At 31.7% G+C, this 24,447-nt stretch overlaps 5 protein-coding genes and 6 pseudogenes across 11 annotated transcripts, besides 5 other annotated features; 3 read left to right on the top strand and 8 right to left on the bottom strand.

Annotated features, from left to right (window-relative positions):
* Positions 1-13,489: part of a mobile genetic element that runs on past the window's edge.
* Positions 838-1,211, bottom strand: TVAGG3_0797350 (annotated as a pseudogene). The gene has a single exon. A coding segment is annotated over exon 1 (374 nt).
* Positions 1,525-1,872, top strand: TVAGG3_0797340 (annotated as a pseudogene). Its single transcript has one exon. A coding segment is annotated over exon 1 (348 nt).
* Positions 3,317-4,019, top strand: TVAGG3_0797330 (annotated as a pseudogene). The gene has a single exon. A coding segment is annotated over exon 1 (703 nt).
* Positions 5,173-5,994, top strand: TVAGG3_0797320 (annotated as a pseudogene). Its single transcript has one exon. A coding segment is annotated over exon 1 (822 nt).
* Positions 6,011-6,702, bottom strand: TVAGG3_0797310 (annotated as a pseudogene). Its single transcript has one exon. A coding segment is annotated over exon 1 (692 nt).
* Positions 9,098-9,796, bottom strand: TVAGG3_0797300 (uncharacterized protein; the record flags this gene model as incomplete). Its single annotated transcript, XM_051247195.1, has 1 exon — positions 9,098-9,796. A coding segment is annotated over one exon (699 nt), but the record flags the coding sequence as incomplete, so codon positions are not given.
* TVAGG3_0797290 lies at positions 10,807-12,411 on the bottom strand (annotated as a pseudogene). Its single transcript has one exon. A coding segment is annotated over exon 1 (1,605 nt).
* Positions 12,445-13,005, bottom strand: TVAGG3_0797280 (protein of unknown function, DUF4106 family; the record flags this gene model as incomplete). The annotated part of the gene is made up of 1 exon (XM_051247194.1): positions 12,445-13,005. The coding sequence occupies one exon, from the start codon at positions 13,003-13,005 to the stop codon at positions 12,445-12,447; it is 561 nt and encodes a 186-aa protein (XP_051082669.1).
* A 277-nt stretch (positions 13,490-13,766) lies between the features above and the next one.
* Positions 13,767-14,833, bottom strand: TVAGG3_0797260 (protein of unknown function, DUF4106 family; the record flags this gene model as incomplete). The annotated part of the gene is made up of 1 exon (XM_051247193.1): positions 13,767-14,833. A coding segment is annotated over one exon (1,067 nt), but the record flags the coding sequence as incomplete, so codon positions are not given.
* Positions 14,834-15,386: 553 nt separating this feature from the next.
* Positions 15,387-15,807, bottom strand: TVAGG3_0797250 (protein of unknown function, DUF4106 family; the record flags this gene model as incomplete). Its single annotated transcript, XM_051247192.1, has 1 exon — positions 15,387-15,807. A coding segment is annotated over one exon (421 nt), but the record flags the coding sequence as incomplete, so codon positions are not given.
* A 583-nt stretch (positions 15,808-16,390) lies between these two features.
* Positions 16,391-17,431: a mobile genetic element.
* Positions 17,432-18,723: 1,292 nt separating this feature from the next.
* TVAGG3_0797230 (uncharacterized protein) lies at positions 18,724-19,569 on the bottom strand (the record flags this gene model as incomplete). Its single annotated transcript, XM_001296937.1, has 1 exon — positions 19,119-19,547. One exon carries the CDS (start codon positions 19,545-19,547, stop codon positions 19,119-19,121), a length of 429 nt encoding a protein of 142 aa, XP_001296938.1.
* Positions 19,570-21,805: 2,236 nt separating this feature from the next.
* Positions 21,806-22,649: a mobile genetic element.
* A 170-nt stretch (positions 22,650-22,819) lies between these two features.
* Positions 22,820-23,012: a mobile genetic element.
* A 1,057-nt stretch (positions 23,013-24,069) lies between these two features.
* Positions 24,070-24,105: a mobile genetic element.
* Between the last annotated feature and the right edge of the window lie 342 nt (positions 24,106-24,447).

Here is a 24,447-nt window from a genome sequence, read left to right as displayed (position 1 = left end):
TCAAAGTCCTTCAGATGCAAAGGCAATAGGATTTAGAAGAGTTTTTGTTTTCAAATAGAACTAACGCATTTATGTTCGCAGTATATTTTTCATGGGCAGTATAAAGGTTCTGATGGTCTAATAGACAAATTTGACGAAATGAGAATCTTTACAGTTCGTTCAGACGAAAGTCTTGAGAAAACTCTAAATGACTTTCAAACTCAAATGAAAAATATTATTGGGAATTTCAAGAAAAATACGACTCTTTACTAAATGGAACATACTATCTGAAACTAGAATATGACAAGATGAACTCCACCGTTTCATTTCAAAAGATTGAAATTAACCCTCCAAGAGATACAGAGTTTTTATTTTGGAAAGTAGACAAACGTTCTTGGGCACAATTTCTCGGTTACTAAACCAGAACGAACCATTACCACCAGATGGTCCATTTCAATTTATACTTCCACCAGCAGATTTGACAGTTTATAGAAACGTGTTTGACCCTCAAAATGTTATGTGTCATGCAAGTTTCAGTTTCAAGCAACAATAGTTTTCTATGTATTGGTAAGGACTTTTATGACTTTGCTTCTAAATTCTACGAACCACCTAGTAACAGTTTCTCTGACTTTCAAGTTTGGTTCACAACAAATGGTGTGCAACATATTATTCCATTGTACTATGACTTTTATCTCGAATTGTCTTTCATATATAACTACGGAAAAGTGCTGAAAAAGTATTGAATGTGAAGATATTAGAAAATAACATTTTTTTCTAACATCGTAGAAAACTCATGAAAACAATTTATTTTTGACACTTTCACAAAAAACATAAAAAAGTGCAGTTAAACGTTAAGGTTTACTGAACTGGTTGGATGTCGCCTTCACAGGTTATGTAGAACGGCTGACCCGAGAAGTGGAACAGTGCTCTGAGAATTTGTATAATTCGTGGAATTGGACTCTCTCTGTTTGGAAGTAGTATCCAAGGACGCTTGGCAAAGAACTTTATAATGGCTTCCTTCTTTGCTTGCTTATGTCGTCGTAGGCTGTCCCGTCTGGTATTTGAATTGGAATTTCGGTCGAAGTCTCGAGATTCAAGACAGCCCTTCCAGAAATAGTGGTGAACTTGACCTTGGGCTTCATGACCTTGCGCAAGTAGTCTTTTACGCAGTCGTTTATTTAAATTAGGTAAATTGCCTCGTCAAATCCTTCTGGCATTCCGAGTCCTTCCATCCGACAGGAAAATATTTTCCCGACAACAGGAAAAAATTTTCCTTCCGACAGGAAGAACTCTTCCAGTTGTCCGTCCGTAAACCATTCAAATTTTCGAAAATTGAGAACTTTTTGGTCGAACTTCAGAAAAAGTTTTTCCTTCCAACAGGAAAAAATTTTCCTTCCAACAGGAAAAAATTTTCCTTCCAACAGGAAAAAATTTTCCTTCCAACAGGAAAAGTTCTTCCTTCCGACAGGAAAAGTTCTTCCTTCCAACAGGAAAAAATTTTCCTTCCGACAGGAAAAGTTCTTCCTTCCGACAGGACACAAACGAATGTCCCACGTCCACCAACCCAGTCCATTCCCAAACAGAGGAACCTAAAGAACCACAACAGTCTCCTCAGCAAGCTCAGTTCCAGCAAGTACCTCCACCAAATTACTACCAATTTCCACCTCAAGGTTACTACCCACCACAAGGCTTCCCGAACTACCCTCCTCTGCCTATGCCTTACTTCCCCAACCTTGGATGTTCCAGCAAGCTCCACCCCAGCAATTCCAATCTCAGTCCAAAATCGAAGAGAGACCAAGAGTTCGAAGAAAGGTCTGAACCGTTTACGCAAAGAGTATGCCACAGCTCCAATTGAGAGAAAGTTGTTCCCGACCAAAATATAATTTAGGGTAGAAGGTTAGATCTAACCTGTTTTCTAACCTGTTTTCTACCCTCTTGAATTTTCATGAATTTCCTTAAGACAGAAAAAAAAAGTTAGTTTTTATTTTGTATTTTTTTTGTATGTAAGATATGATTTCAGGGATTTTTTTTGACGAAGTGTCAACCTTCACTTCGTCAAAAAATAACAGTTATCTAATGAAAAAGTGTCATTTTTTTGTATTTTTTTGTATGTAAAGATATGATTTCAGGGATTTTTTTGACGAAGTGTCAAACCTTCACTTCGTCAAAAAATAACAGTTATCTAATGAAAAAGTGTCATTTTTTGTATTTTTTTGTATAAAAGATATGATTTCAGGGATTTTTTTGACGAAGTGTCAACCTTCACTTCGTCAAAAAATAACAGTTATCTAATGAAAAAGTGTCGTTTTTTTGTATTTGACGAGAATGTCGGGTAAATGTTTTGTCATGATTTCATCGTAAATGTTTTGTCAAGACTTCTTCGTATATGTTTTGTCATGACTTCAATCGTACATGTTTTGTCAAGACTTCTTCATCGTAATGAGCGTAAATGTTTTGTGAAGAATATAGCAACAGTCTGAATTCCGACGGTTGCTTTTTATACAAAATTCATGCAGGAAATTCTTGAGTTTTGGTTGAAAGAATACGGTGGAGCCAAAAGTGGCTCGACCTCAAAACAAGCATTTTATGAGCTTACTAAGGGTGTTATGAATGAATTCAAATGTATTTACATACATCCTGACCTCGTTCATTTTGTTGCTGAATTCAGCAAAAATAATGTTTAGGGTAGATGGTTAGATCTAACCTGTTTTCTCACCTGTTTTCTACCCTCTTGAATTTTCATGACTTCTTCATCGTAATGAGCGTAAATGTTTTGTCAAAACTTCATCGTAAATGTTTTGTCAAAACTTCTTCGTAAATGTTTTGTCAAACATGAACGTACATGCTTTGTCAAGACTTCTTCGTAAATGTTTTGTCAAACATGAACGTACATGCTTTGTCAAGACTTCTTCATCGTAATGAGCGTAAATGATTTGTCATGATTTCATCGTAAATGTTTTGTCAAAACTTCTTCGTACATGCTTTGTCAAGACTTCTTCATCGTAATGAGCGTAAATGTTTTGTCAAGACTTCTTCGTAAATGTTTTGTCAAACATGAACGTAAATGTTTTGTCAAGACTTCATCGTAAATGTTTTGTCAAAACTTCATCGTAATGAACGTACATGTTTTGTCAAGACTTCTTCGTAAATGTTTTGTCAAGACTTCTTCGTAATGAGTGTAAAGGACCCAAAAATATAATTTAGGGTAGATGGTTAGATCTAACCTGTTTTCTACCCTCTTTTCTACCCTCTTGAATTTTCATGAATTTTCCCGAAATAAAAAATAAAGTTAGTTTTATTTTTTTTTATTTTTTTTATTTTGTATAAAAAAATAAAAATGTCAACAATCGGCACAACAGCAATACAAACAACTACAGCACCAAACTCTTTAGTCATGAATCCAACATCTATGTTAGTAGAGATGAAAAGCTTCATTCCTTCTTCATATACTTTCGAAACAAAAATCCAGAAGATAAAGCAAGAACTTTTAACAAGTAATTTAGACTGTAGTGCGAAAGATGAAACAAATGAACAGTATCTTTATGAAATGGAGGACATTATTGACCATTTGCCTAAACTACCTGAAATCCAACAACAAAAACTCACTATTCCTGAATTCGACGAAATAGAAGTGAAACCAACTGACTCAGTAGAAATAAAGAAGTTCATACGAAAGGTAAACTATGAGTTTCTAGGATTTCATTGCAACCATAAGGTTATGGACAAAGATTGCGACATGGTATAAAAGAATGTTTCTGACATATATAAATCTGAAGAATTTAAGACCTACGACAACTTTGTTTCGTTAGTTGCTGAATGTGTATGGCAGATAAGAGATCAAGATAGAAGAGGTAAGGTATGGAACAAACAAATAAGACCCGCTATGTTTGAGATGAAGAGAGCAATTGACGCTTTAGTTGTTTTAGCAGGTAAGGTTTCAGAATATATACGCAAAAATGAACCCGCAATGTTCTAAATGTAAAGCAGCAATGAGGAGATATAACTACTCCGTCAAAGAGATAGAACGTATGAGAAACGACTATGCAGACTTAAAGAAAGAAGCAGAAAAAACCAGCAGAAGATAAAATGGACATGTTAGAATTTCTGAACAAAAACTATCCAACAGCAGAAGATTTCCTTCTATCTGACGTCAAGAAGAAGTATAAAGAAACTTTCGGCATTGTTAAAACATTCGATGTACTAAAAGAAGAAATAGAGGCTACAAAACTGTTTAAAGTCTCACGAATTCATAACGTTTACCATGTAAAACGCTTATAAAATAACTGGGGTAGAAAAGAGGGTAGAAAACAGGTTAGATCTAACCTTCTACCCTAAACATTATTTTTTGCTGAATTCAGCAACAAAATTCTGAGTAAAATAATTTTTAGGCATGTGTCAAACCGTTGAGTTTTCACAAAATTTAAAAAATAACGTTTACCATGTAAAACGCTTATAAAATAACTGGGGTAGAAAGGAGGTAGAAATGAGGTTAGATCTAACCTCTACCCTAAAACATTATTTTTGTCTGATTTACGCTCATTACGATGAAGAAGTCTTGACAAAACATATACGTTCATGTTTGACAAAACATTTACGAAGAAGTCTTGACAAAACATATACGCTCATTACGATGAAGAAGTCTTGACAAAACATTTACGAAGAAGTCTTGACAAAACATGTACGAAGAAGTCTTGACAAAACATGTACGAAGAAGTCTTGACAAAACATGTACGATGAAATCATGAAAATCATGAGGGTAGAAAACAGGTTAGAAAACAGGTTAGATCTAACCTTCTACCCTAAAATATATTTTTGCTGAATTCAGCACAAAAATCTGAGTAAAATGGTATAAGATTGCTTCCCTCGGAAAACCGAGAGAAGAGATTCCGTACGAAAATCATGAAGAACAGCGAGTAGGTAAAAAAACTTAGTCGCCAAAACTCTATGAAAACAGTGAAGAACAGCGAGTACGTAAAAAAACGTAGTCGCCAAAACTCTATGAAAACAGTGAAGAACAGCGAGTACGTAAAAAAACGTAGTCGCCAAAACTCTATGAAAACAGTGAAGAACAGCGAGTACGTAAAAAAACGTAGTCGCCAAAACTCTATGAAAACAGTGAATTTCCTTAAGATAGAAAAAAATAAAGTTAGTTTTATTTTTATTTATTTTTTTATTTTGTATGTAAAGACAGATATGTCAACAACAGAGAAACACAACAACAGTTATAGTCCATGAAGCCATAAATGAAGAATACGAGTACATACAGTTTAACAAACAACTCCGTCTCATTCGTTCGGTCAAAGACGATATGTACCAAATGCAAAGTATTTTGACAGCATGTTTGCTCCAGATACCAAACATACAGACGATTGGTTCAAAAACCAAAGCACACAAGAACTTTTGAGCGAAGCACAGCGAGACCGACTTTTTTCGGGGTCGCCTAAAACTCATGAAAATCGTAAAAATTTGCCAAATGGTTTGAGAGGTTGGTATGTACATAGACTTCTTGTAAATGCTGTTGCAATGTGGCTTCGCCTCGTTATGCTTGGTATATTTACAGACTTCTTGACGAAATTCATAGACAAGAAGTGAAGAGATGGAAAAGAAACTTCAAGCAAAAGATGAAGTCATTGAAGCAAAAGACAAAAGCATTCAGAAAAGAATACCACGTTCAGTACCAAAGGAAAGGAAAAAAGAACTATAAGTATATGATTTATACTGAAGAGTTGAGAAAGAAGAAGATAAAGATATGGTTATGTTGCATTTAGTCAGAAGAAACAACAAAAGCTTTTACGACCTTGCTAAGATTTACAAATCTGACAGAAATTGGTTCTATCGCGAAAACTTACCGATTTCAATGACACCGAATGAAGATGTGAAAAAATAGTTCAAGATACGTTACCTCAAACACACTATGATATGAAAGGTTGTACAATTTTTACCTTCAAAGAAGACTTACCGCTACTGAAAGAAAAAATAACAGAGTATTTTGACAACTTCAAACAAGTAGAGTAAATGAACTCTTTATTTTTCAAGCTTGACTTTTTACAATTTGAACTTTGTTCGCGTAGATATGAATTCTGAAAGAAGTATGAGGGTCTTGTATGACTTTGTACTTCTCCCATAGTTCATGTCTGTCAAACTTACCTGCCATGGACTCTTTCATAAGTTCCATGAAATCGTCTTCGGACAATCCGGGGAAAAGTATAATGTCAGTAAGTATTCTTTTAACATCCTTACTTAAACTCTTTGCTGTCTGTACACATATTACGACTGAGATGTTAAAGTGTCTGAGCTTCTTAAGATTCGACACATATCTTGTTCTCTATTCTTAAGCAAAGGAATGAAAGCAAAGTCATCTAAGATAAGAAGACACCTATGAGGGTATGTCTTCCAATCGTAAGATTGCAATTTCTTCGAAATGTATTCTATCTCTTTCTGTTTGTTTCTGAAGTGTTTCTTCTCTAATATTCTCTGCATTTCCTCATTTGGGTCTTTGAACTTAGAATTTATATACTCATTTATAGCATTATATTCAAAACTCTTCTTTGGTACTTCTTTATCCAATCTAACAACTCAGTATCCTTTATACATACTAACTTAGACTTCTTTATAATATCTTTGAACGAATTGACGGTTTGGTCAAATTGACCAGAGTACTACAAATGACACTAACTCATAGAATGGGTTCTTCTCATCTAGTTCTTGTTGTTGTGCAGCCATTTTAAGATAAGTGAAAGTCTTACCCGACCCAGGTGGTGCAATTAGACCTGTTATACCATTCTGAGCAAATAAGAACTTGTCATGTATAGGTTTTATCTGAGCATTTTCTAACTTCCTCTTGTTCTTGTTTAAAACATTCTCAAATTTCTTGTCAATGTCAGCAAACTTTTTTTCTAACATATTTTTAGAAAATTAAAATTTTTATCTTTTAGAAAATGTCTAGCGATTTCGCTATCTATATTCGAGACAAACTTTTTGACAGCAAAACATCTGTCGACCATAAAATCTTACATAGTGTAAACAAGAAAGGGAATTTGTTCTAAAGTTCTGTTTCTGGGAATATGAAACAAGAACCATAAAAACATTAAGCAGAGAAGTCTTAAAATTTTGTCAATGACAGACTTGTTGACAGAGATGACGCCGATTGGAGAAGATGAAGTCAACAAAATTTCTTAGAATGCAAAGAAGACACATGCGCTGTTCTTGAGATGAAATAGAAAACAGAATAGATGAGCTATTAAAGGACAAAGAACTTTTACATAAATATGGTTCGGAGAAATTTGACATAACTCCACCAGAAAAAGAAGAAGAAGAAAAGAAAGAAAAGAAAGTAGAAGAAGAGAAGAAGAACCTGAACCAGAGCCAGAAAGAAAAAGAAATTTGACATGTAAAAATAAAATTTTATTTTTAGAACATTTCTGGGTCAATGTCAATGTTCTCTTCCTCTTTAGGAGCAAACACTGGCTAGACTCTAAATCTTTTTACCCAATTTACCTTGAACTTCAACTATCTTAGACTCATAATATTCATAGTCGTCTGCTTTCTTTGGTTCATAAGGTATAACAAGTTTTGTATTTGCCTTCTTTAAGGTTTGAAAACCTTCTGTCAAAACTTTCTTTGACTGCTAACAAACCTTCTATGTCTAAGTCTTCAAATTTCGCACCGTTTTTAGTCACAATAGCAAACTTAACTGGTTCGATGTTCCAAACTTTGCTGAATGAAGACTTTTCAAAATGTAGAAGTAAACATTCAATATGTGAATGGGTCTAGTTCTTCTTTAAGTCCTGACATGTACTTGTTTACTGAGATGAATTTTGCCAATCTTTTCTATCGGATAAAAAAATATTTTTTTAAATTTACTCAGAAAATTTTTCTTTGTATATACACATTTCTGTACGTCTAAAAGACTTTTGACATTTGCCAAGAATGTTCGTTTAGACGCTGTCATATAACCATATCTTGACAATATTGTTTATACGAATCGTACAATGACCTTTCATCTAAACACTCAAAGTCAGTTTCATCTATGAACAGTTCATATACACTCTTGTTTGCTTCTAACAATGTTTGTCTCTCTTCGGTATGTGGAATTTGTCTTGGATTGAACTTAGAAATATCTAATGTCATAAAATATGAGAACAAGTGGTTGTAAAAGTCAGATGTCAAAGTTTCTGCTAAGTCGTCAAAATATTCTGTATCTTGCATATGAGCTTCTGACGTTCTGACAACTACATATCTTCTGTCAGAACTTTCTAACTTCATCGAACAGAATTGTTTGAAACCATAATGAAGTTTGCAACATTTTCACAAACTCTTTGGTCTTTATATTTCTTTCAACAACTCCAACTTTGTCTGTTATAAGACTCTTCAAAGCATCTGAGTTCAAAACTTTTGTTGTATCTATACTTTGAAGTTCATTGCAAACTATAAGTTTCATATTCTCTATTGAGGAGTTAAACTTGCCACAGATGTTTTCTAAGTTTGTCATATTCGGGTTCGAATAGCCTTCTAACAGTTTGCACAAAATATCTGTAAAGAATGTTTCTTACCAGTTCCTTGTTTCCAATTATAATGAGAGCAGTTTCATTCTTAGCACTTGGATGTTGTAAGATGTTTGCAAACCAACATAAGATATACTCATAGACTCTTTCGTTTCCATTGCATATAATTTCTTTGACATGGTCTAAACCAAGCTTCTATAATATTTTCTTTCCATTCTACTTGTTCGTATTTATATCCAGTGAAGATAGAATAGAAGTTTGGAGAAGGTGTATAGAACTTTATACCTCGAACTGAAAAATCTTCTAACTTTGACAATCAGATATCCCAAGCATCTAACATCTTCATGCCAACTTGTACAACTTTTATTTTCTTAAGTTTCTGTCTACATTCTTGTTCTGAAACTATTGTCGCTTTAGGTTTGTTAAAGACTACATCCCATTCTTTCATGACATAACATTCTGGGCAGAGTCGACATAAATGACTAAACGTTTCAAATTCTCGACTGCTTTGTTATAGTCTCGAAATGGACACATATTTCTGAATGCTTGGAAGTCATAAAAATCTGAAACATCTATTCTGTACATTTTTATAAAAATAAAAAAAAATATTTTTTTTATTCTTGACTTTGTTGTTGCATTTGTTGCATTTGTTGTTCTTGAGCTATTTGTTGTTGAAGTTGTTCTTGTAATACAATACTTTCACCAGTTGCATCTTCCAATTCGAAACTTTCTGCCGTCATTGACAAATACATAGGACATAAAAGTTTTACAGGAACAAAGTTTGCGTCAACTAATGTCAACGTTATACTTGCCAAAGTGTTTGAGTTCACTAAGGTTGAAAATTCTGCATTCGAATGAACAATAGGCAAACCAGCAGAGAAAGTATTGTTTATACGCATAAGTATCTTTTGGTCATAATAGTTTCTGTCGACATTCGAATAACACTTTGAACCTAAGTTTGAAACAATAATATATAAGATTGGTGTGCTTAATGTCAATGGAATAGACATTCCTTGTATGACACCTTTTCCTGTTATAGGAAACTGTTGGTAGTAAAAACCAGAAATAAGTTTTGTATTATAGCTCATATCGTTTATAGTAAACTCAGTCGGACATCCAAACATAATGAAACCTGCTCTAGTTGCAGCACATGTTACACCCGTACTTAAAGTATTAAATAAGTCAACAAAACCTGTTGGTGGTATATCTGAGTAAGTATCTTCAAAGGAGTATTTTTTACCATTCACAACAATAAAGTCTTCTGGTGTCAAAAGAGCAAAACAGGCTTTAGTCGTCATTGTGTTTAAGTTAGTTTACAATATCGTCCTTGAGGACTTTGTAAGTTTGTTGTTATAGAATTATATGACTCAGGGTTTTTAGTCGTAATAGTATAAACCATTATATCTTCTGCCATTTACTTAGCAAATAAATTTTAATGAAATGTTGTGGTCGTCAAATATTTTTATGACGTCTGGGAAACTATACTTTAAGTTCAACGTTTCACCTCCTTTCATAACGTATATCTTGTCAATGACATTATATGAAACACCACAGCAACTAATGTCGGTTCTATTTCTTTGATGTTTATATCGTCTGCCTCTGTCAAAAGTTTCAATAGTTCTTTCAAAACTTCATGAGGTGCAATGACATATGAGTTCACTTTTACAGGGTTGTGTTCGACCAAGTTTAACATTATACTTAAAGCTTGACAAATCTTCTCCTGAGTTTGAAGTTTGTCTTTCAGTTGGTAGTCGTTTCGAATATCTGCAACAGAACTTAAGTCTCTGTTAACTTCAGGATATGTTGTTCTTTTACAGGAACAATTGTTATACCATCTTTGTCTTCGTATGGTTTCCCCACTTCAACATCTCTGTCTTTGACATTGACAACAACACTTTGACTGTTTGTTTGAGTTGGTGAATTTAACTTCACATCTGCCACCGCCATTAAACCTTTTGAAACACTCACGCTTCTATTTTCGGAAATGACATTTTACTTAGAATAAAAAGATGGACGTATTCGAGTATCTCTTCGAATTGAAGCAGAACAAAGTTTATACTCACAAAACAATACAAATACATTGACAGAATAGTTCTTTACACAAACAATGGAAAATGTTATAGAATAGCAGTCTTTGCTGAACCAAAATATTTTCATAAAGCAAAGAAAGTTGGTATAACTGAAATGGTGAAAGTTCTTGACGTTGACAAAAATATAACAACAAAACTTACAGATATTTCTAAAGGTAAGTTTATCTTACAATATTATGTCAAAACTGGCGTACTGTCAATATTTGACGGAGAGAAGTCAGTTCAAGAACAACTTACTGACCTGCTGCCAAAATCTGCTCGATGGAAGCTGTCGTTATGCCAATCTGAGGAGCCCAGCAGGTTTCATCGAACGAATCTTCAAAAGAGCATCTTCCGTGAAAAGTGCTATTGGTTTTGTAAACTTCTTTGCTCTCAGTTCATCTGGACCGTCTCTGTCACCAGTATATTGTATTGTACAGTACCAACAGTTGAAATACCACCCATAAAGTCTTCTGAGTCAGCAAATGGAATGCCAAGCCAAAAGTTTGAACGGTCTCCATTTGTATATTGAGTTTTTTGACCTCCTGTATGAGTCCATACTTTCACATATGGCATAATAGAACTTTGCATTTCAGGGTTAATGGTTGTTGTGAAGTTGTTGTTAAAGTTCATAGCATCTAATGTCAAGTTGTATGACCTCATATCCTCAACTGTAGAATATTCTTCTCTTGGATAATATTTGCCATCTATGTTTATATGATATTTAATACCGGGGTTGTAGAAACAAGAATAGTCATTTATAGTTCGTCTGAACAGTACAAACATAGTATCTGCATGTTTCATTGCAGTTGTTAAAGCAATATCTGTTCTTGCACCTGGGTCAGCACTTTGGTTTCCAACTTCACCTGCAAAGTCTTTGACAGATATTTGGTGTATAGGGAACATAAGTGGAACTGCAATATATTTGGCAGCTAAAGCATTTGAAATATCTGGGTCCAACATATAGACTGCAAGTCTGCTTTCTATTCTCTTGCATTCAAACTTTTCGCATGTGAACTTAACTGGGTCCCAAGCAGTTCCAGCAGCATTGAAATAATAGTTTACTTCATTGTTGAGGTTTGAGAAACCAAAGTCTAAGTCAACTTTGTCTTTGCAAAATTCGGCGAATGACGTTTGATTTGTTCCCTTTACGTCTGTAATAGTGAATGGGTCTTGTGTGTGTGCAATGACTAAGTTATTTTTGCTTGGAGTAAGTTCGATAGAAATTTTTCCTGCCCAGTTTGGCAAGTATCTTAAAAACCTGAAGATGAGGAAAGATGACAAAGGAACTCTAAGTTTCAGTTTTACTTTAGTGGCAGCAGTTCCATCTGAACCAGAAAGGTTAACATAAACTCCTGGAACGTTAGGGTCAAGTCTTCTTATTTTCTCAATATTTGCATACTGGTCTGTTTGTTCTCTAGCTTGTGGTTGTACTGAGTTTCTCAAAGCGAACCATTCATAGTTTGCCCATGTTACTGTTTGAACTAAGTCAGAGTTAGAATATATCTTATATCCCATGAAAACTTCTGGAGCATATTGGTATCCGACATAGAAAATTCCATTGCAACCTTTCTTGTCAGACAACTTGGCAGAAGGTTTTATTCAATGTCTTGTTCCACGTATAAGAATGAGTTGTCAATAGAAATAATATGAAACCTGTCGCAAGCAATATCTACTGTTGTTGAAGAACCTTCTCCAAACTCACCTACGTTTCCATAAGAAACAGCAGTTGTATATTCGTAAGTTCCAGGAACTATTTCTGACCTTCTAATGGCATTGTCGCATTCGTTATACCATTCGGAAACATTTCCGTTCATGGCATCCAAAACTGTTGGCGTTATATTCTGAGCGGCGTACATTTCATATGGGTAAAAAATATAGAATAGTTGGATTTATTTGTCATAATAGAACCCACTCGGACCAAGCTTTACTTTCTTCCTGACTGAGTTTTTAACTCTTCTTTTTCCTTCATTGCCACTACTTTCACTAGATGAAGTTACTTCTTCACTACTTTCACTTTGTTCTACTCTTCTCTTCTTCTTTGGTGTCGCTTTTGGTAACTTGCCCTCTGCTTCAAGTTGTTGCATCTTTGCCTCATGTTCACCTAGTATGTTGTAAATTTCCCATGTCCTTTTTGCCTTTGGGCTCTGGTCGCCCATCTCAGGTAACCTATATCCTAGAAAGATTTTGTCATAGTTTGTATTTGAGTCTTCGCGTATTGTTTGCATGACTCTTTCCTGAGTTTCCGGTTCAAGCTCTTCAAACAGAGCTTGTCCATATGGAATAAGCTCGTTTCCAAATATATGTTTTTGTAGCCATTCTGGTTTTCTTTCCATGTTACCAATAATATCTTTTGTGAATGGGAAAGCTTTTACCCAATGTTTCAGTCTTGCGTCATTTATTTCTGTAGTTGGTTTTATTTTGTCAAGGAACATGTTTTTCAATACTAACATTTCATTTGGTACTGTCCATTTGAGTTTTCTTAAATATTCATCCCTTCTCAGTTCATTGTCTGCAAAGTAAGTTTTTATGACATTTTGTAAACTTTCGTTTGCAAGGTCATGTACAATAGGTTCTCTTCCTTCTATCTCCTAACTTTCTTTCTAAACTCTTCACCAAATATACCATCTCTATGGTTCTGTGTAGTTCTTTGAGATAAATGTTCTAGAACGTCAGGTGTTATATTTCCATCAGCCATGTTCATTTCATACTGGTCCAAATATCTGCATGTTTCATATCTTTCAATGGCATTAAAGCCGCGCTGAAAATACCAGCTATATCTGGTTCACCATTCACTTCCATTGCGTCTACAACTTCTTGGAATTGTGGTTGTAAGTTTATGAACCACCTATCCGGATTAGCTTTATGGCCCCATCTCATTGTAGTTCCATAGTCTGCAGAAACAAAAGTAGGTTTGTTTCCATATTGGTTAGGTTCTGAATGAACTTTAAACAATGTTTCATTTCTATATGTTTTGGTGAAATTTAACCTTTTATTTTCACCGAGTTCAGCCAAAGATTGAACGTTATATGGTCGTAAGTAAAAAGGATTGTTGTATTTGCGTACACTTTCTTTCAGTTCTTCCATTCTATGCTGAATATTTTCATCTGATGTTGGAGTCTTTTGTATGTCGGCGAACATTTTTCGATATTCTTCTACTATGTCAGCCGAATTTTTCTTAGACTCTTGGAAAGATTCCATATTCTCCGCATACTCTTGTTGAGGGTCAAGATTTTTCGGCTGTTCCAAATCTTCATCTAGTTCTGTGAAGTTAGTTTCCAAAGGAGGGACTTGTTCGTTTCCTTCAGGCTCTTCTAGCTGTTGTTGCTGAACTATTTCTTCCATGTCTGGTTGTATCTGAACTTCTTCCTGTGGAGTTTCTTGTACCTCATCTGCTGGCATTTCATATATTCCGAGACCGTTTTTAACAAGTTCCCTATTTAAGCCATCCGCATTCATAACCCTTTCTTTTTTCGTTCCGTCTCTATTTTTTACGCGTTTCATGAAGAGAGTTGAATTATCATTTAGCTCTGACACCAAATATCTCGGAGTAAATTCATCCATGTCATTTGGATGATATGCTATTAAATCATATCCCTTAGCGAGCTTGTATTTTCCAGGTTTGAAATTATATCCCATTTGGTGCTGAACCATAAAGCTAAATAGGTTCGGGTCAGTATTTCCTTCCTTGAACTTTCTAATAGCTTCTTTATATCTGTCACTAAAGTCAAGAGTATCTGGGTAACCATAATTTTCCTTAAGCATTTTTAAGAATTCTTGGTTTCCTTGTTCTCTACTTCTTTTATGTCCTTGCTCTGTTTGTGGTTGTTGTGGTGCAGTGTTTTGAACTGTTGGTTGTGGTGCAGTGTTTTGAACTGTTGGTTGTTGTGCTGGATTTTGAACTGTTGGTTGTTGTGCTGGATTTTGAACTGTTGGTTGTTGTGTTGGTTTTGGTGCATGCCTGTGTCTGTGTCCATGTGACGATGTAAATGTTTTAGGTAGTCCTGGTGCAGGTGCTTCTCTTGGAGGGTTTGGTGGTATATAAGTTCCACTAGCTAGTATATAAGTTCCACCAGCTGGTATATAAGTTCCACCAGCTGGCACATATGTTCCATCTGCAGCATAATGTCCTACCTGACTTTTCGTTTTTAAGAAAGCATTTACTAGGTCTGTTTTGGTCTGTTGTAACTCTTTTTCTTGACTTTCCACAACAGTTGCTCTAACGGCGTCATAGGCACTTTGAACTGCCTGTCTCGTTGCTGCATCTGTTATTTTCGTCATATTTTGTGCTACTTCTCTTAACTCGTTGTCGAAACCTTCAGACTTCAGTTTCTTTCCAGATGAGAAGTCGTTCACTAGTTTCACCTTACTATGAAGAGCTTCGAAGGCGTTCTTAAAGTCAGCATTCATTAAAGCTTCATTTGAACTGTCTTCATCCGCTTGTATTTTTGTCCTTATTGACCCTATAAGTTGGGCTGCTTTGGCGTTGGCTTGGGCATCTAACCAGTCATTATTAGCTTTTATATATTCTGCGCTTTTCATTGCCTTTTGCATGGCTGCGTCGTTATTTTTACTTTCTTGTGCTAAGTTTTCATACTGTACGGTTTGGTTTTGCAACTGTAAAAGTTTTTCTGCCTTTACATTTGCTTCAACTTCTTTTTTATACTCATCGCTATCCATATATGTCTTCAGGGCTTTTGTTTTATTTCTTCATCTTTCAGTACTTTATATTGAGTAGTATGGTTTTTCAAATTTATAACATCTTGTTCCATTTTTGCTACTTCTGCTGCTTTTTCTGACACTTTTTTTGCATATTCCTCTGTACTTAGTTCTTTCAGTTGTTCTTCTTTCTTCTTTTTCTCTACGTTTAACTCATTGAGTTTCTTTGTGTGTCTGTCATATTCTAGTTTCTTTTCGTTTTCACTTATTTGTTTCTGTATGTCTATGTTTGACTTTTTGACATCTGTTATTTGATTTTTGAGTGAACTCAAATTCATTTGACTTTGAGGGTTATAAGCTGTTCCGTCTGCAGCTCCACCATAGCCTGCCATTTTCGCTAAAAGTGCCGCTCTTAAACCTCCACTCTGTGCACCAATAACTCGGTTTAAAAGCATAGGGTTGCTTGACATTTGTTGCAACATAGTGGGGTCATTCATCATTTGTTGTTGCAACTGTTGTTGTGGTGTCAGTTTTACTATTGGATGTTTCAATGCTCCCTTCCTCTTACGTATATTCTTACGTAGCTTACGTGACATTTTAAGTGAAGTAAAAAACGGTTTTTGACAGATGTTTATATGACACTTTTTGTTCAGCACAAAAAACTACTCGGTCAAAGTGTTGTCAGTTTTGTAAAATAACTGTCCTATCTCATTCTATAAGGGGAAAAGGCTTCTCAAAGTATACTTCCTTGGAACGCCTGTAACTTTTCCTGTAGCGACGATAGACTCTTACTTGTCCGGACAAAGTTATACTATTTTGAGTGCTCTACAAAAAAGTCAACAGCTGGTCGGCTGGGGTTCGGTCCTCCTCTTGGGTCTTGGGAAAAATTTCTTATGGGCTAGAGGGCGCAACGCGCCTGGAAGCCCCACTACCTTTTTTTTTTTTTTTTTCGATGTAATAGATAAATCTTCGATTACGCAAATTATGAATTAAAAATTTAAATAACTCAAGAAATTTTAAAACGATTATTTATTTTATGGAAAAATAACTTCTAAAAGAGTGGTACTGTAGTCATTAGTGAAGGTACTCATAATTGAATATTAAAAATGAATGAAATGTAATGATTAATATGATTTGCAGAAAAATATATATTATACTACATATATTATATCATTTAAGGGTGCGCCCGGGAGGATCATGTAAACTTCAGAATTTAGAACCTTAATTTTTAAGCAATAACTTGGTACCTAAATAGGTAGGAAAACTCTAAAAATATCAAAAAATACAACTTGGCTCCATAATAATCCTGTCATGGTGGCTGTTTGTATCCCCTAGTATTTTCCTCTTGAATCTCTTTTTCTGTCGAAATTAAATTCAAATCTCAGAAGTAGAAGTGAATAATCGACTTATTACTGCTATTATACGAATAAATAAATTCATTATATTATTTTTATTTACATAATATCTGTTTGAAGTCCATAATTCTATAAATTTTTCTTCAAAAACATTACAATCTTGATAGTTTTGATACTGTTTAATAGGTTTTTGGCACCTTATTTAGTATTTACTACGTATAGAGTCGATCTGAACTTAATTTTCGGAAATTTAAAATATTTATTATAAGTAAAATCTGATTTGAAATTTATGTTTAACTACTCATATCTTGCATTATCTTGAGTAGCTTTTGTAAAAATTCATCAAAAAAGATTTTAACGTGCTTTAATTTTTATTTTTTAAAATAATGCATATTATTATATAACTAGCATATTTACAAATTTTAGTGCTTTCAAAAATTTAATCCTCCTCCTCTCAAATAAACGTACATCCGGGTGGCCTGTTTTTTGCAAAAAATAAAATTTCATTTTTTATGCTTAAAAAGTCGGAATTTTTATTTGCTTCTGGGATATATGATGGCTATATCATATGCCCATTCTTTTTGATACTCAACATTAAACATAAAACTTAGCCGTTAAGGCTCTTCTGAAAATATTTTTTTTCCCGAAAAATTTTCGAAAAAAATCAAAAAATTTAAAAATCCCCCAATCTGCAGGGATTTTAAAAAATTATTTTTAGTAAAACTTAAGGATATTGTATCAGATATATTGGTATGGGCAAATTCAATTTTAATCCAATATTCATCGAGATATTAAGTTAACGAAGCTTTCAAAATTGAGAGGGTAATCCTCCTCCTCTCAAATAAACGTACATGCGGGTGCACCCTGAAAACTTTTGTGCGGCTCAAAAAGCAATAAATAAATGAGCTTTGAAATTTCATGAAGTAAAATGTATAAGTAAATGATATTAATCAAATACCGTGGTTTAAATAGCTTAGATATAGATAATAATTCATTAGATCAAAATGAAACTACTACTATTGTTAATGTCCTTCTTATTCGCGTATATTTTAGGCATAATTTTTAAAGAAAACGCCAAAATAATAATATATTAATAAAAATATGAATAATGAATGCTCTAGTAACCCCGGGAACATAAAAAGTAAAATATGGAATTTGGTCATATCAACTTTTTTCATGTTTTCATTATTGATATTAAGAAAGGATTAAAATTCAAAGTTGTAAAGGAACTAATATCGGAAAATTAAAATCAAATGATAGAAAAATTGAATATTGTTCACAAAAGTTAATTCATTAAGAATTGTGTCTAATGATAAAAATTATAAAGTAAAATGAAGTTGAGGGATATCGGAGTGGATTTATATTGTCTAATTATGAAATTGATAAAATTCTTTTAAAGGGCCATTCAATATCATAAGATTTTCATCGATGACAAATATCATACTTAGAGAACATCATCGTATTATGTCATTCTGAAATTGAGCACACTATCAAAAGTGATTTATTACTGAACTTTTCAATAACCTTTACTGGATTCTTTTGGTCAGAAATTTGACATCATAATATATAATATGAATGATTCTGATGAATTATAAATCCCCGTCATGACACTTTTTACATTCTTTGTTCTCAAATTTTTGTATATAATGAAGAGTTTCTCATGAAGATAGAGAACACTTTGATATGTATTTTAAAGAAAGACCTGAATTGTATTTTATCTATTCAAGTAATACCACCTTTCCTCCGACTATAAAAAATAATAATTAAGAAAGGGATAAAATAACAGTAGTAATCGAGCAAATTACTTCAGCATCAATCATATGTCATAATGATTGCAGTTAAATTACAAAATTCAAAATAATATATTATTCTAGCAATAAGTTAAGAAAATCGAACTTTAAATGCAATATATGCCTTTTGTTGAAAATTGAATATGGAATTACAGCAAAAATGGGCATAAGAAATTGGGCATAATTTAATCAAAAAAAAAACTTATTTGAATCTAATTTTTTTGATGGTTCTTATTCAAATTATTATTTCAACATCATGATATTGCAAGAGGAATATGCGGTTTATTCTCAATTTTCGTTAAACGAAAAAATATTTATGTAAAAATCTTAATATGAATGGCATATATTATATATTAGATAGGCTTTTAAATAATGATTCAAATGAACAATAAAGAAATCCCCAAAATTTCAAAACAAAAACAATAATGTCATTATTTATTATTGAAAAATATAGATATGCAGAAGTTTACTGGAACTAAATCGAAATTTATGAAAATTTTTTTGCGAATCAATATGATTGGCGTAATAATAAAATATCTTTTAAATTTGTTTTTCATAATATTGACAAACCTATTTGTGTAATTTGTCAACTGAAATAAATAGCTGAAAAATTATTTGAAAACTGTATTGAAAACTTAGTTATTGAGATAATTAAATATTTTTACATATAAACATACAAGGCAAAATACCTGAGGATAATAGAAATAAATAGAATTCAATTAAACCGTTTTTCTCTGAAAATAATTGAAATGTAATAATCATCTAATGACTATTAAGCAGAAATGAAATATCATATGGGTCAGGTGATTGTTTTTGATCTTCTGATTCCGGGTTTGGCGATGATTGAATTTGTCCATTTTCATCAGGAAAACCTTGATTCGCAACATAAGTGAGAAAGTCTGTCCTCTTTAGCTGAGCATAAATTGGATCCCAATTTTCTGCAAACCAGCATAGTAATGCTGTTCGATTTCTTTTTGCTAGCCTATCTAGAGTTAAATCAAGCTTTCTAATGAATATTCTAGCTAAACTTAGCAATATAACTGATGTAACGTGAGTTCTAAAGTATCTATCAAGAAAATTAGATACGTATTCGATTTTGGAGCCATTTTGTTGAATCCTTGTCTGTATTCTTTCATAATCCCTTGATGATTGCGTTGATTGTTTACCACCCCTTCTAATTTTGTTTTTCATGCTTATATTTGGTGAATGATTTTTTTTATGATAATGATAAATACTCACAAAAATTGAGGCTATCGATAATCACATAATTCTGATTGTAAGTTTCCTTAATAATATTTATTTGATAATTTGATGATCCTTCCTTAATGAGCTGTTTGTACGATTATTATTCATTCAAAAGAAAAGACATCCTTTCAATTTCTAAAAAATTTAATTGATTATTTTTGAATGGATTTATTAAAAATTATTGGAATTTAAAAACTTGAGAAAGACATAGGGGTTCTATAGATTTCTTAGATTATTAAAATTTGCAAAATTTTTTTTCAAATTTTCTAAGAACGTATTCCTCAAACATACTGATAGCGCATTTACGAAGAACTGATTTTCACAAGAATTCAAAGCCATATATAATAATTATTCACATGTATATGATCACGTTTATACGTCTTTGGGTCAATATTCTTTTAAAAAATATTGAGTATAGAAACATTAATTCAAAGCATGAATTTATATGATAATGATTGTGGTTGTATCGATCACATCATAAAATGGACTGATAAATTGCAATATAGACGTATTATGTAATATATTTTCATCAAGAGCTCTAGTAAATTAATTTAGTCCGAAAAAAGCTTTTACGTTGAAGCTAGTGATTGGATAAAAAAAATATTTTATACAAAACGGATCATTCAATAATTATTTATATATTTTATCTAGGTAATAGGGAAAAAAAATGAAATTATTTTTGGGATAATGATGTACATTATCAGTGTGAATTTGAGAATTATTGATCTTGAAATTTTAATAAATATATTTTGCAGTTCAATAAATGAAAAAAGATTCCAACGGTTTTTTTCGATATTGTGTAATATTAAATGTCCGGGTATAAGAAAATATATAAATTTGAAGAAATAAATTTATTTGTTTCTAGGAAATAAGCAAAACAAGTCTGGAGAATGAAATATTATCATTGTTGAAAATGGTGATAAAATATAAGTGAAATTCTTGTCGATTTGGAAAAAAAAAATAATAATCGAATCTGAAAAATATCAAATATGGTGTCTTTTTAAAAGGGCGTCCATATACTGATTGAAATTAATTGAAATAACTCTGACAAAAAATGTGAGGGGTGTAAAAAATCAATGTGTTCTCTTGGCCGGAAAATCCTCTGAAAAATATAATCTTTATCAATTTTTTGTGAGTCAATTCAATTAATTGTTTTATTCGATTAAATGAAAAGATTTTGGTCTAGTCGGATTTGAAATAGAAATGACTCCAAATTATATTTAATTTTCTCAAAATACATAAAAATTGGATGAATTCTCATTTGAAATCAAAAAGGGTGAGTAGCAATTAGATGAATTATGTTAATAAGTGTACAAAAATAGGAGAGTATTGAAATACTGAAAGAAAAATTTATAATGCAATAGTTTTAAAATGTTGATTTCTCATATCAAAGAAAATTCTGGATCAATGGTAGATAATATTTATTTGTTAGCTCACTGATAAGGGTGTATTAATGTCTTTTGTAAAAATTTAAATCGTAACGATAAATTTAAATTAAAATAAGATTAAGATAAAGAAATGAGAATTGGTGGAATGTTCAGATACTTCAAGATATAGATAAACAAAAAATTAATTTATGGTTTAAATGTGGGAATATAATAAATATGAATTGCTTGAATGTCTAGAATAAAGAAAAATGTTTAATAAATAGATGAGCCATAAGAAAGTATTTGCATAATTTCAGGAGAGTATATAGAATAAGTTCAAAATTGATAAGGACATTTCAAAAAACAATCAATTGGAAATGAATTTTTAATTGCAGAATATTATTCAAAGGTGGATTTTGTATAGTAGTGATGAGAAAGAAGCCTGGCATAAATCAAGAGTTTTACAATTTTTGAGTGGTGTTTTGAATAACGAATGACCAAATATCAAATAATATGTAAAAAAGGAAAATAGTACTATTTTAAAAAATTATTTGGAAATTAAATTTTATTGTTATAAAATTGAACGTTAGATCGATTTTTAAAAGATGTAGGACATATGATAATAAGGAAGATTTTATCTTAAAAACCAATTAACGATATATTGAGAGCTTGTTTTTAAATTGTGTTATTATTTATTGAATAGATCACAAAATGTCAAAAATTTGAATTTAGTGAAATCAAAATTGTATTTGATATATTAGAATACTAATATTTAACGTCAACTTTTAATTAGGTAAATACAAATGATTTTTTTATTTTGACATTCAAATTTTCGCTGTTATAGACCGAAAATAGATTTTTTCGGTTTTCTCTTCAAATAATTGAAAGAATGATACTATTATAGGTTTATTATATTATATTATATAGCATATAATCATGCTATAGCCGAAAATTATAAGTTTTGAGAAGATTGAATATAACACAAATAAATTTGAATGTAAGTTAAATTGCTTGTTGTTTTTAATAGGTATTTAATGGGAAATCCAATATTGCAAAATTCAAATTGAATGATTGAAAGAACAGAAAAAGTCATTCTTTTCAATTTCGAATATGTTTCATTGTATTTATAATTATATGGCAAATAAGATATTTAAACTTGATTTTTGAAGGAAAATTCACAAAATTGAATACATTCAAATAATTTTTATTCAAAAATAAACTAGTTATTTGAGTTTAATACTAATTATCTATTCAAACTACAAAGTTTGTAATTTAAAATATTTTGTGAGATCAGATTGAATTAATTCAAGGTTCTTTTCAATTAGTATTAATGACCATATTACGCATTTTCGAACATTCTAAACCAAATATATAAAAATGGGAGACGAATGTTAAATTTGCTAGACATGGGGGAGTTGTCTGCAAAGTTTTAGCTCTTATCTCTAACAAAAAATTACTTTTTAAAAAAAAGACCGAATACGTTTCACAGCGAGAAAAAAATAAAAGGCAAGATAGAATTTTCTAGACATAAAGAAGTTGTTTACCGAGTTTTAGCTCTTATCTCTAACAAAAAATTAATTTTTAAAAAAAAGACCGAATACGTTTCACAGCGAGAAAAAAATAAAAGGCAAGATAGAATTTTCTAGACATAAAGAAGTTGTCTACCAAGTGTCAGCTGTTACTTCTTCTCAATACTGATATAAAATAAAAATCTTTATTATTTATTTAACCTTTCTTGTTTCATTAAACTTCATTTATTTTATATTATAGTTTTATTCTTTTAGCTACTTGTAAAATAATCTAATTTTATATCATCATTTTACCGGATTATTCTTCAGTACATCGATTGTGTAGGGCTGTACAAGATTTAAAAAAACATTGCCGGGTTACCGTAGAGGCCTAAAAAAAATCGCGCCTCGGCGGCAAGCCGCCTCGGCATTAAGAATGCGCATCTAAATTTTTATATGTCCTTCTTTCTTTTATTTTTCCCTTCCCTTCCTTTTCTTTTTCTTTTTTTCCCTCCTCTTGCTCTCATTTACCTTTTTTTCCTTTTCTCATCATTTTTCAAAATTTAAAATTTTTATCAAAAATCTTGCCTATAAAAGCAGATTATGGAACCTTTTAATGCCTCTTAATCAATATTATACAGCATAAAGCATATTAAATGAAAGTAATTACGTATAAATTTATTTTATTATCTTATTTATTAATTCTTTAGCATGTATTGTTTAATATTAACTTTTCTGTACATTAAATATGATATCTCCAAAGTATGAATGCCTTGTAACGAAACGAAAACTTAATTTTATGTTGAATATTTGTCACAAACATTAGATTATTAAAATATATGTTGGATATCCCTTAGTATGAGACTTCATGACTCTTGTTGTCTAACGTGAGCTTTGGATTGCAAGCTTGCTACAGCACATAAGTATTCTGTGGTTAAAAAAACCACATGAGCTTTAAAAACTATAAAACCAAAAATAATTGTTATAATTTAAATGAAGAAGTAATTTAAAACGATTTTATTTATGATCAAATTTTATATATTTTTTTGGATCAAATCCATTTTAATAGAATTTATATACTATTCATCTATTAGTAAACACTACCGTATATTATTTTTAAGCTATCTTATTTTTTGAAATTTTATTCAAATCTTTGGTCGCAAGAAGAATTGCATGATAAATAAAAACATTTAATCAAAGTCAATTTTATTTTTCATATTCAAATGGACTGAGTGTTAACATTTAACATTTTTTGCTAATTGTCGTCAAAAATTAGGCGTAAAGCAAAAATTGATATTTCATATGGTTTTATGATAGATAAGCATTATATTCCCACTCATTATATTCGTAAATTTTGAGGTTTATCCTTCGCTTTTAAGATCATTGAATTTGATTTTTATATAAAATAGTTATATATTAGAAAATAATATGAGTTTATGTGATATTATTTTTCAGAAGATTTCATTCTATATGCCTATGAAAAGTACTCTCAAAACTAACTTTTTCCTAATTAATTAAATCTAGAATATTGTATTATGCTTAGTATTATTTCATTTTTCTCATGCAATTTAGAATTTACAAATATCAAAAAAATGAGAGCTGTCACTTTTGATGAATTTCTGTTTATTACAGCATTGTTATTAATAATGAAAAATAAAGCTTATTTCAATGAAAATTGTTCTGCAAATTTATTTCACTTTTGACCTCACTTTTTCCGTAATTCAATTTTTTACTTTTAATATTTTAGATCTTCATAATATCATTTGAAAAATTAACCATATAAAAAAATCAAGTTATCAATTCACTTTTTCCGTAATTCAAAAATCAAAAATATAAATAATATATCTTTTTATCAAATATTATTATTATATTCTATGAAAAATGAGGTCCGGAAATTTTGCGGATTCCCGTAACTCAATTTTACGGAAAAAGTGCAGTAAACTATTCAAAATACGGAAAAATTGGTGTAAA

Source organism: Trichomonas vaginalis, chromosome VI (assembly GCF_026262505.1).
Source record: "Trichomonas vaginalis G3 chromosome VI, whole genome shotgun sequence".
NCBI lineage: Eukaryota > Parabasalia > Trichomonadida > Trichomonadidae > Trichomonas > Trichomonas vaginalis.
The sequence above is the reverse complement of the archived record's forward strand: the minus strand, read 5'-3'. Positions and strand labels throughout refer to the sequence as shown.